Source organism: Salminus brasiliensis, chromosome 13 (genome assembly GCF_030463535.1).
Source record: "Salminus brasiliensis chromosome 13, fSalBra1.hap2, whole genome shotgun sequence".
In the NCBI taxonomy this organism is placed as follows: domain Eukaryota; kingdom Metazoa; phylum Chordata; class Actinopteri; order Characiformes; family Bryconidae; genus Salminus; species Salminus brasiliensis.
In genome coordinates this window covers 10,058,642-10,071,900 of record NC_132890.1, presented here as the reverse complement: position 1 = coordinate 10,071,900, position 13,259 = coordinate 10,058,642, and the positions used below count along the sequence as shown (strand labels likewise).

Here is a 13,259-nt window from a genome sequence, read left to right as displayed (position 1 = left end):
CTGGCCTTCCCTAACGAGGACTGTGAACAAGCCATAGCTTAATAAGCTAATTCTAAGGTCTAAAACTTATTTTAAAGGATGGAATCTCTTGGGGTGTCCTTTTCTTTTTTTTCTCTCTAACATTGTAATACCTCATGCCTTCTGAAGATCGGTTTATCTTCTACTTATTTCAATATTCAGTCAGAATTTTGACCAGGGGTGCCCAAATGTTTGCATGTCACTTTATGTACATGATAAATATAGATACAGATAGATACAGATATCAGCCCACAATTCCTGTCAGTGCATCCCCAGGAGCAGCTACGAACTCAGTAGTCGAATACAGAACATAAAACAACAAGCTTTACTATGTTTAAGAATATATAAAATAGCCTATATTGCTGCAAGAATGAGTGTATACTATATTAAATTATAGTATAATTCGAAAAGGCACAGTATTACTGTATTTTTAGGCACCAATTTTAGAATCTTGAGATTTATAAATCTATAGATCTAATATTTTTTAAAAACACTTCTATCTTTATATTCAGCTGCTTTTATTTGAAGTACTTCACTTACACCCACTCTTTTCATGTGACTAGTATCTGGATTGTTTTCTGATAAGATTTTAGCCACAATGTGTTTACACTCGATAGTAAAATGGTTAGTCGGAGAGACTGGTGTTTCGTTTGTACTGGGAGGAGTTCTGTTTGTGGAATGCATCTTGAAGAGACGGATGCCTTTACATTGTGTCTCAGACCCACATCTGAATTGCTTGCTTTGCCTTAACCAGATCAATCAAGATGCCTGAAGTCAGCAAGTATAATCAGCAGTCATTCTTTTAATCGCTGTAAGTATATGTGTGTTTATACTGGTAGTTTGGTTCCCTTGGTCCAGACCAAGCAATAAAAATTACTACATTACTAAGTTTTAGTCTCATATTGACATATTTGCAGCCAGACCAAAAGGAAAAATAGGTGACTGAAGATGCACAAATGACAGAAGGCTGCAAGTAGAGGTCTGAATGAGGCGGGTGTGTCCGCAGTTCCTGTGTGACTTAAAAACGTAATATCTAGCTGGATCCTTGAACCTGTCAAAGTGTGTTAGTGTGTGGTTTGGGACACAGCCCCGCTTAACTAAAGCGCCAAGCTGAAGAAGTTAAAGCACAGAAATGTGGGCAGGTCTGCACGGAAACTTACTTGTGATGAAGTGGGCAGATGCGGGCAGAGCGAGCGGCGAGAGTTGATATTAGATTTTGTAGACTGAACTGAACTCGTGTCCGTGCACAACTCTGCGTTCGGTTTGTGTTCATACGAAGAGTTCGTTTAGAAACAGATCGAGACCCATCTGCTCGGGAGGTCTTGGTCTGCTTGTATGATGTGCATCGGAGTTTGTAAGACAGCGTTCACACTTACTGTACATCCTGAACACTGATGCCTTTTTACACATCTCTACCAGATGATGTAATGCAATCTGAAGGGTGCTAATCTCGAGGTTGATGACTGACCTGTTTGCACAAGGAAGTAGAGCAAAGCCACCTATCTGTGAGAGAGAGAGCTTTATGCTTCAATCAGAGTGTGTGCTGCAGTGATGCATTAGTTGCATACATGCACACCTTTAAGCCCGGTGGATTTCAAGTATTTGATATTTTATTGATCCACCAAAAGCTCAGAATTCACTGTGGACACGCTGCATCTATTACTGCTCTACATTCAGAGCCGCCTTAGCCCTCCACTCCACACACATTTCTTCCACTAACCCCTACCCACAGAGCTGCCTCTCTCTATACATCTCTGTTTAAAAAGCAGGAGCCTTTTGTTTCCCATGCTGTTGCCATGGTTACTGTTCGCCGAGAAACACTGATTTCATGTTTCAGGTTTGCACTATTGACCGTCAGTGGAGGCCCACAGTGATCATTGCGCCCAGAGCAGAGTGCGGCGAAGAGCAGACCGGGTGCGCACACACACACGTTACACACCCACTTTCGCACATTCTGGCCCTCTGGAGCACAGCCAAGCCTACTCTGCCCCCAACTCCTTTTTTAAGTATTTCGCTCCACACAAAACCCACTGAGTGAAGATAGCGTTCCTCAGTGACCAACTGCTCTGGTCAGCCTGCTCTTTCTTTCCCTGTTTCTGTTTCTCACTAGTTGTTGCGTGGCTGTGAAGTGATGGATCAGTCAGAAATCTAATTTATACAGTCTCTTCCTGCATCCCTCTAAAAGTACTCAATCAGCAGAGAGACACTAAATGCCCATTCATTGTTTCTTCCAAAATCAAGGGTATTAACAGTAGTTTATTTTAGTTTATCCTGCTGTTGTTGGAGTAACTGTCTCTACTGTCCAGGGAAGAAGGCTTTCTGATAGATTTTGGAGGAGCATTGCTGTAAGGATGTGATAGAATTCATCAACAAGAGCATTAGTGTGGTTATGATGTTGGATGATGATCACCACCCCACCTCATCCCCAAATCATCCCAAAAGTATTGGATGGAGCACCAGCCATCAGACAAGCTGTGTGCGTTCACATCTGTTTGCACATCTGTGTCAGCAACAGGTGCAACTTAAAGTAGCTAAATGCATTAACTAGAAGGGGTGTCCACAAACATTTGGACATACAGTGTATGTTTGGTGTAAAAAGAACACTGGTTTTAAGGTGTTTTTGGTCGTGATTTTACCACAACATGAAAAGCCAGGTGTAAAACCCAGCCAGGACACGCTGTGACCAGATTACGATCGAGACATACCTTGATCAAGCGTAAATACACCTGTCTAAATAAAGTTAACATGAGTAATTGAGACTGTAATGGAAACATGTTTCTCTCGCGCTCTGTTTCAGTCTCACTTCATATCACCCTTCCTCCCTATTGCTCTGTGTGTGTATGTGCACAACCTGCCATTTATACTCATTTAGTGGTAGATGATCGACTACAGCTGGCAGTACTACAGAGGGCATCCCTTGCTTTTCATGATCAGATTTTTGTCAGGGCTGTGTGGACATGTCAAAATCAGATCTTTTCAAATCAGATCTTTTTGAAATCAATGCTATATTTCATTGTAACCTAATGTCACAAACAAAAACTCAATAAAAGGTAAAAAAAACAACTCAGTTATGGGTAAAATTAATTTATATTAAAGTAACATTTATGACCCGTCGTATTGGCTTATTTACATAACCCAGTGATGCTGGACCAGTTAAACTCTGTGTGCGTGGTTATATAGTGCTCCAGAATGGAATAACGGAAATAGATTGTATCTATAGATCTATAGATTGTAGGTAGTTATAGATAACTGGATTAGGGCTACAACTAACAATTATTTTAATAATCAATTAATTGTTTTAATCGATGAATCAGATTAAAAATACAATTTCATGTCTTTATTTAAAAATAGAACATTGAATAACAGAGCAAATAAATGCGTATAAAAATTCTATAATAATAGAATAAATTAGTAAATTACATTATATTAAATCAAATTTATTCATAAATTTAAAATAAAAAAAATTAAATAATAAAGAAAAATAAGTGCATTGCTGATGCAAACGCTGCACTGTATTAGAGAGAGGAGTGTTTGTATGTGTAGTTTGTATGTGTCTTCATTCATACTTAAAACTTGAAGCTTAATCATTAATTACCACCACTGTGTACAAGTTACATGTTTTTATAGAGCACATTTAAACACTGCTTAAGCTAATTAAATTGATAATAAAAGTAACACACACACACACACACACTCCATCACTGTCATTGTCCAGTTAACAAGCTAAAAACTGCATGTGCCGTGCTGTTCACATAGTGTGAATGCGCTGTTACGTTTCCGCTGTTCCAAACAGACAGTGACTGTCCTCTCACACTTTTGAGGATTTAAGAACCTTCTTTTCTGCGTCGTTCATGCTTAATTTTTTGGAATGTATTTATTTTTTTATATTAAATTAATTTTAATATTATCCCAGCGTAGACAAAGCACCACAAGAGACGTAAGCTGATAAGACAAGGCGAATAACACATAAATTGTGCAACACAGCGAATCGATAATGAAACTTGTTGCCAACACTTTTAATAATCGATTATTATCTATTTTATCGATTCGTTGTTGCAGCCCTAAATTGAATATTAAGTTAAATACATAATGAACTGTATCTACACTTAATTTACATTCTACAGTACTAAGTCTACAGCTCTGCAGTTGATAAAGACAGAAACGTTTCCACAAATGAATCACATCTGTTACTTTAAACGTAAAGGATTAAACTGCACCCTCCACTTCCCACTAAAGGCCTCATCTGTCTAAAAAAAGAAAATAATTAAGAAGAAACACAAGGGACGCCACACCTCCACCCAGTTGCCTTCCACCTCCTGGAAGAGCACGCAGAAGGGGTCTGACTTGGAGGCCACATCACGGTCCAGTAGGTTGGCGCAGGACACGGAGAGCTCCACCTTTGTGATGCAGTGCTGAGGGCCAATGGCAGGGCCTGCGTTGGGCCCTGACCCCAGTGTGTAGGCCATGCAGGCTACAGTCCCTCCTCTCCCACACCCTGCAGATAAATAGGAAACATCAGTTAACAATCAGTTAACAGGGAGCAAATAACTACACAAAACATATACACTATAAAATAACATATACACTATTAAATAAACACTATGTACACAACATTAAGTAGTTTATTTAATACTAAACGACAAACTGCAAACTATGAGTGTTTTATCTGTTGAAAACAGCTGATTATCATGAACAATAATTGTAAATTATTGTTTCCATGTACTTAAAAAAGAACAGAAAAACAGATACTGAACAAAAAAACAAGGACGAAAAAAAGGACGAAATAATGGCTTATTGTTTAAGACACTTACAAGATACAGTATGAACTAAAAGGGTTTTACATGTTTGAGGGCGAGATAATGAACAACAGCGCGAATAATTCATTTTTTTAACACATACATGCAAACACTCACATGTACACAAAGGCGTTGAAATAGAGAGCGAGAGAGAGAGAGAGAGAGAGAGAGAGAGAGAGAGAGAGAGAGAGAGAGAGAGAGAAAGAGAACAAGAACGTCATGCCAGGACATGAGGAACACAGCTAGGGCTCCTGTTGCTAAGATACTGATGTACCAATGTCTTTCTCTCTATGTTAGTGTCACTAGCCATAAATAGGCTATGACCACCATAGACAGAGAATACAAATATTGGTGATTAATATTCATGCTACATGCAGTTATGTCCTGTCATTACACGGACAAGTGCCAAATTACATTTAGGCATATACAAACAAACTGAAATTGCTATAAAGAATGGGTAACACCACCACTATTGAAAGGATGTAGTGGGCACAGATCTGGGTTTAGCTGTCCTGGTGACATACAGCATATGATGTTTTAACCTTTAAAGCCAGACTGCTAAATATAAAGTGTATAAACCTCAATGAGGACAATAACACAGAAACAGTGCACAGAGAAATAGACTCTAGAGACAACCAGTCTGACAGCAGTCCAAGGAGAACAGAACCAAACTGTTGTAGTATTGTAACAGTATGGTGGAATATGGGTATGTTCTTGAGTAGGGAGCATAAGAGTACACATCATTTCATGTAATATCTGGACTGTATCTGGATTTTAGGCACACGTTTTTACACTCGGTGGTCAAATCGGTCTCCAGTTAGTCAGGCTGAAATCTGAATGCTGTGTGGGATGGAATATGCAAATCTGCTTGTTGCGCTTGCAACAGATGCGTTTACACTGATAAAAAAAATGGCTCTAATGCGTCTCAGACCACCCTTGCCAGTGGTTTGAGAAATTAGACTTGGATCTGTGTTAAATGTGTCTACGGTGTGTTACCACTTGCATTTTATGTGGTTTGGTCTTATATCCAGATATAATCCTAATCCTCAAGATGCATGAAGTGACCAGGTGTGAACAGAGTCAAAGATTCCCTGTTCCACTGTTATCTTCTAGTTACTCTGTAATAGTGCTAAAAACCATAAAGGTGCTACAAAAGGTTCTTTGAGCGATGCCATAGAAGAACCATTTTTGTTCCATGAAGAACCATTTTTAAAAGAGATGTGAGCGTGAGGAACCTTTAAATTGGTAAACAATCTTTACATCCACTTCTTTAAACTGTGAAAAGGTTCCTCACACACATATCTTTACAAAAAATGATCTTTATAAAACTGCCTATATGGCATCACTCAAAGAATTCTTTTAGTAGCACCTTTATTTTTAAGAATGCAGTATACTGTATGCAGTGCGTGAAAAAATGCAGTGCGTGTTTTTTCATAGCACTGCGACATTGTTCTGATTACTACTGTGATGCCTTTTGGTTTAATTTATGGATTCATTTAAAGATTTTTATGAACACTTCAGCTTTGCACAACACACACATTGGAAAGCTATGTTTACATTGGTCTGGTTGAATAACAGAGCTAACCCACTAACGAAAGCCCTATTCAAAGCTGGTGAGGCAATTGCAGCAGCATTGCAACTTCCAAGAATATGGTGTTGTTCATAAATTACTGAAGGACAGCATATCACCTCCAAGCTCTGCTAGTTATGAGAATACGGGTTGCTGCATCAACCAGACCTTGTGACCACAGCAGTGTCCACAGAGAGGGGGTTTAAACTCGGAACACAACAAAACAAAAGCCAGGGAAGTGAATGGGGATCCACACTTGGCTAAAAGCTAATGCAACAACCCGTACTGTAAACTGGAGCTAAACACATATGAAAAGGGAAAGCTCTGGCTTTTTTTTCTTTCATGGTAAGACTCAAGGAAGCCAAATCTGGGAAAGTAAGCAGACGTAAGGCTAAAAGCTTAACCAGCTACAATCTCTTCTGATAGCAAACTGCATACTGCATCAGAAGGACACCAAGAGGACAGCAGCACAGGTAATACGCAATAATATTACAAAAAAGTAGTAGTACAAGGTTTTTGTTACATATGCTTTACTATGTGGCTTCTGTAAGCCTGTTGAGGTGCTGTAAACCAGCCAATAAACATTTGTTTTATTTTTTCTGTTTTACAGGAATAATACAACAGGAAAATCAGCATGTTTCTTTTGGAGGTAAAATTACAGGGTGGAATATAGATGGTAAGCATTTGTTGCCTCAACCAAAGTCACATACTTACTAATAATACAGCAAGGAACAAGGAAGTTTTATTATATTATATTACAGTTATAGTTATTATAGTTTTATTTATTATATTATAATATTTTTTTACATTGTTTTCCTTATAATAATTGTGTAACTTTTTTAAATGGTCCCTTTTGTACATTTTAAGAGACAAAACAGAGAGCAGAACTCACCGAATGAGGCCAAACATCCCATATTACCCAGCGTTTGACTTCTAGGCTTCAGGTCTCTCACCAACTGAGCAGTCTGATACAGCCTCACTGAGTTAAGTATGATATTCAGCATAATAATATATTTAGCAAGTTTTACTTCTAACAGTGACGTAATGGAACATTCAGCTGCTCTAAGCCCAGGCCTCCAGACACAACAAAAAGCCTTGGAGAAACTGACACACACACACATTTCCACACACAAACACACACCCAGTTCAACCTATCCACAGCCATAGTGGAAACTCCACCTCATGCTCTCCAAAAACACATCATAAACAGCACTTACATGGTCATCAACTCCAAGCTTAATCACCTGTCTGCGTACTGCTGCATCGCCATGAAGCTCAAAGCCTTCCATCCTGCTTAATACCTCTGGGTTACCTACCTCTTAGACGTAGGTAAACCACTGCTGTCATTCAAAAGTGTTTTCTTGTAAATTAAACTAATTTGATCACTGATGATTTTCACTAAGCAGCACTCTTACTAAGCTCTCTGGAGAGTCTGGATGGGTATATTTTGCTCCAGGCATTTAGGGAAACGCGGTCAAACATAAATCCCCACCAGGTCCTCTTTAAAATCTCTCCGAAAGGGGGTGTGAGTGAAAGGGAGTGTGAATGAGAGAGAGGAAAGAGAGCGCGAGAGAGAGAAGATTATACTGTATGAATCTGTGTGAGATCCTTAGACTAATTATATAACCCCAAAGTGCTTCTGCATAATAATGAGTTCCAGCAGTGTGTCAAGTTGATTCATTCATCTGTTCTGTCTTTATTTTTCATTCTTGACATGATATAGGATTCCTAAACAGCACGGCTGGTGCGATTCATTCAAATACTTAATGTTTGTTATGTTGGTTTTCACTACTGTATTAAGTATGCACCTTCGTATTTTGTTACTCTCTCAGAGCCCACCAGAAGTTAGGAAGATGACCACTCATGGGGTATGGATTAACCCCTTAAACTCTTAAACAGCCTATACTCCTCACTTAAACAGCCTATACTCCTCACTTAAACAGCCTATACTCCTCACCTTAGTGTTCAATAAACCATTCTAAATTATTAAACACTATGGTGTATTGTTCAGTAACTACAGGGACTTCTGTACAAACTGGTGGGTCTATTCTTTGGTAATAGAAGTTTGTAATAACACTTTTGGCCCGCCGGTGGTCAATAGGCCATTTAAGGAATTAATGATGAGTTATAGGCTTACTGGTTACTGTTTTAAGCAAAATATTGATATTTATGATAAAACCAGAGGAAATTGCAATTATTTAATATAAGACGCAATATTAGGCCTTAAAAAAACTGATGCAAGATACACTGGAAGATAAACAGCCAAAAACACATTGACATGTTTGACTGTTAAAGAACATCTAGGTGGGAAAGCTGAGCATGTGCTCAGTCACTCATTTAACTAGTACACTATCCGAGATAGGCTATTCCAAATCAGCTGACTCCTACAAGATATAAACAGTCAATATATCAAGACGAACTTAGTAAAAAACACTAAAATCTCAAAGAGTCATTAGTCCTGTATGGGTTTTATGTTGATGATTACATATAGTTCACTATATGGATAAAAAAGTAATGGGACAGCTGCTCATTCATTGTTTCTTCCCAAATCAAGTATTAAAAATGTGTTTATCCTGCTTTTGTAGGAGTAACTGTCTCTACTGTCTAGGGATGGAATTTAAATTTAGCAAGTTAGCTAAGGGTTCCCGATTGATGCAGCTGTCTAAGCACTGAGCCTATCATCAGGAGATCACTGGTTTAATCCCTAATGCCACACTCGGAGGATGCACATACAAGCTTGCACCCTCCCTGGTGGCTATAAGTGTGTAATAAAGTGGCTTAGTTAATGGTTAGGAACTGGGATATGACTTACAACTGGGCTGAAAAAAGGGTGGGGACAAACACTATGCAGTATGAACTTGACTTTGAAAACACACAGTAGGATTTGATCACTTATTTGGCAAGACATTACAACACTAAAAACTGTGTCTCAACACTGTTAGAACATCCATTGCAAGCGTAGGGGCTCCTGAGTGGTGATACCATATGTTTTCACATCAGGAGTATGCAGGTCCAAACAGCCATCAGTGGCCCTCCCTGGCCCATCACACAGTGCGATGCAAGTCAGAGTGGGCGCATCTGTTAGCTAATGTCACAGAACTTGATGGTTGCAGAACTTGGAGTTTTTCTCCAAGCGTGTTCAGCTGTCCAATAATGTCGGGTTTGCTGCAGTTTGTGGTGACTAAAGCACATGCCAGTGTTCACCCTTCCAGCACTGGTAGCACTGGTAACACTGGGTGATAAACAGTGTTGCACCGATACCAATACCGTATCTGTATCAGCGCCAATACTGGCACTTACATACAGTATCGGTATCGGCAATAGAGAGCATCAATATCATGAAGCTTACTGACACCCTACATTTTTTTTAAACATAGAACATTTTTGTTTGCATATTTTATGAAACCAAACATTTAAACAACAAGTAAAAGACAGTCAGGAAATTCTACACTAGCACTTTTGCGTCCATGTGGTGCTTTTTTGGTTCTGAAACCAAAAGTTGAGTTTAAGCAGAGTTTGTGGCCACACACTGAAGTTTAGTACTTTTCTTACATAGAGACGTGTACCTGAATGTGAAATTGCTGCACTGAACATGAACACCAATTAAAACTCTGTTTGGTGAAGCTTAGCAAGATTACTGCTTCTCTACTGGCACGTCTTTCTGCATTCTGAAACTTTTCAAATGTGCAGTTACTCAACCAGTAAATGCTGTTTTTTCAAGCTTATTATAATTTATTTGGGATAAGATATAAAAAGTACAACATATAAAAAGTGTAATACTATGAATATCAGGATTTATTGCCATCATATCTGTAGATACCTAAATAGTCCTAAATAGTGGGTGAGACTTAAACATTTTAAAATTGGAGCAAGAGGACTAACTAAAATGAAAGCAATTAATAATTATGAGATGTAAACATTACTATTTTAAGGTTGGTACTGAGAATTAATATTTGAGTACCACTTTAGAAACTTCCATCAGTAATCAAAGCGTAATCAATGCTGCTAAGGGCAGCCCAAATCCTTAAAAAAAGGATTCTTCAAAGATTCTTGGTGCCATATGGAACTACTCAAAGAACCATTTGGATGATTGAACTGGTGCCTTCTGATTGGTGAAAAAACTCATCAGTTTAAACCAATAACAAAAAGACATGTCTTACTACTGTAAAAAAAAAAAACACAGAATAGACCAGTTCTCCTGTCGTCATTTCCAAGAATTATTCCACTCTCCTTCCAAGCCAGATTAAGCCCTCGCCCTTTTAGGAAAACAACCCACAAATCGTTCACTTATTGCAGCTCATCAAGATATGACCCCACAATTAATGGGTCATGAAGCACATTATGGAGCAGAGTTCCTCCATAACCACTGGATTCCTTTAGACTGTCGAGATTTCAGTCTCTCTTGCTAGAGCAGAGGTCACGGCAATGAAAGCACTTTCATGCACTGATGTATTTCAACTGTGGACAAGATGCCATAAGGACCCACTGAGGATTTCAGACCCAGAAACACATAATGGCTTTAATAATGTGTTTAGGGTGCAACAATTTCAGTACAGCATCTATATGTGGTTGGTGTGGCGCAACAGATAACACCACCACCTGCCAATGCGTTACAACAACAGCATGTAGGAGACCAGGGTTCGATTCCCGGTCTCGGTGACTATGCTGCGCTACACCAATAAGAGTCCTTGGGCCTGTGTAATACGAGTAACTCTGGATAGGAGCGTCTGCTAAATGCAATTAATGTAAATGTAAATCTATATATTTAACACTGTACCGCCAGTACACCCCTCCATGTATTCCGAGGGTCTCTCATGTGTGTGACCTTATGCATCTTGCCTATGTTTCTACTATGTACACTCTCATGATCTCATATGATTACCGTTTTACAAAGGTAAGCTTTGCTTTGCATGTTTAATTTATTGGAGAAAGCTGATATTAACCTGAGCCAGACCAATCTGCAGCATCATAACACCTGTACAAAGTGGACTTTTGCTTCCATCAGACCCCAACTGCCATTACCAACATCTCTCACCTTCTTTGTAATAACAGTTATTATTTTCATCTCCACCATTAAAACCACTTGATTTTTAAAGCAGGCTGCACTTGAAGTCCTCATTAGGCTGCTGCTTGAATTCTTTTCAGCCCAACTGTGGTGCTGAAGCAGCTGAAGGGCTTAACATGTCGTATGCACAGCTGAAAATAGATGAAGTGGAAAAGACTATTTACCACTTCAGGCCATTCTTTTGTCTCCAGTGTTGTTGTGTTTATGCAGCCCATCCTGCACACAGATTGACAGGACCACTAACCGTTAAAACACATGAGCAGAGCTCAGCGTGCTGCTGAGGAGCAGAGCTGCACGCGGGCACAAATAGGTCAGTGTGGCAGTGATTGCAGAAAAAATGAAACTTTTAGGGCACTGTTTAATGCTTTAGGCATCCAAATGCATTAACTGAAGGCTGCAAGATTGGTCTGACAGTAGCTTGATTTCTCAATGTCTATGAAAACATGCTTGAAAATGCTTTCAAAAGACTTTCCAATTCCTGGTCTGTTTTCATTTAGCTACTATTTTTGGTAGGAAACGAAGCCATTAGCGGAATGAGCAACTTCAGTATATCGCGCGCTCACTGCCTCTCCAGGTCCTCAGCAGCGTTCATGCCTTCAGCTAATCCTGCCTGTAACAAACTAGAGCATCCTGTTGTACTTCAGAAAACCCACCACTCACCTCTCAAAGGCTGTTTCTGCTTGTCTTCGCGTACTTTTCTTGCGCGTCAGTCCCGCAGTGCTTCACCGAGAAGCCGCAGTGAGGACCTGTGCGTCCGAGCTGTGTGTCCGGCCACGGCAGCGCCGGTGAGCGGACGGAGACGGTGACACGTTGCTCTCTTGCAGGCAGGCGGGTCACTCCAGCAGCCCGCACTGAGGCTGAGGCTGGGCGGGCTCCCTGTGAACCATGGCAGTCTCCACCCGCGGCTTACACACACACACACACACACACACATACATACACTCTCACACACACCACAACACACCAACGCACAGTAGTTGAGGGCTTCACACGGCTCCAAACAGCTCCGCCTGGCTGAGTCCTGCCGTCGAAGCTGAGCTCAGGCACACCCCCCGGTCACACTTCAGAAAAAAGGCATTTCCACTGGACGAGAGCAAAACAAGACGAGCTAGAGGAGACCGTTAGCTAGCATACCTTCTTTATGTATGTTTGTGGTGCTTAAAAAGAAAAGATGACAGTGGAGAAATTCGGCTGAAACCACCTGTTGTTGACCACATTCACTGAATGAGGCTCTTCTTTATTGTAAACATTAGCTAGTTAGCACGACCGCCTCGGTTAACGTTAATGAGCTACTTTAGGCTGAAGCGCGCGCTAACGTTAGCTAGATCATAACTCGTGAAAACCTCGTTAAACGTTTTGGCTCGTTCCTTTTTATATCTATATATAAATATTTGATCTATATATCAATAATTATTTTACTACCACATTTATCAGGCCAACCAACTCAGATATGAAAAATGTAATAAAAAAAATAAAAAATAAAATTATAATAAAAAAGATTTAAAAGCGTTAAACACGCAACACGTTTTCACGCGCCTCTACTGCCATCTAGTGTGAAAAGCAGGGAGTACAGGGGCCGCTGTACCGAATCTGTGTGTGTGTGTGTGTGTGTGTGTGTGTGTGTGTGCTTTTTTCAGTCAATGTGCTTAAGTGCTCAAACAGAAAAAAAATTATCCAAAATGTCTGAAAATATTGTTAGATGAAAACTGACAAGAAAATATATTATATATTAAATTCAGAATAGTTCAGCAATCAGAAATATCCAGCAAACAGGGACACAAAATAGCATTAAATAATTAGAAAGTGTAAA

General features: G+C 39.7%; 1 protein-coding gene across 1 annotated transcript in view; it reads right to left on the bottom strand.

Annotated features, from left to right (window-relative positions):
* The window catches only part of cpne2 (copine II), a 47,913-nt gene extending 35,198 nt beyond the window's left edge, over window positions 1–12,715 (bottom strand). Inside the window, exons 1-2 of the mRNA XM_072695706.1 lie at window positions 12,110–12,715; window positions 4,311–4,513 (exon numbers count right to left, since the gene is read on the bottom strand). Of these exons, the coding sequence (XP_072551807.1) occupies window positions 4,311–4,484 (174 nt within the window). The 5' untranslated portion in view covers window positions 4,485–4,513; window positions 12,110–12,715. The remainder of the gene's footprint in view (window positions 1–4,310; window positions 4,514–12,109) is intronic.
* Window positions 12,716–13,259: the final 544 nt, after the last annotated feature.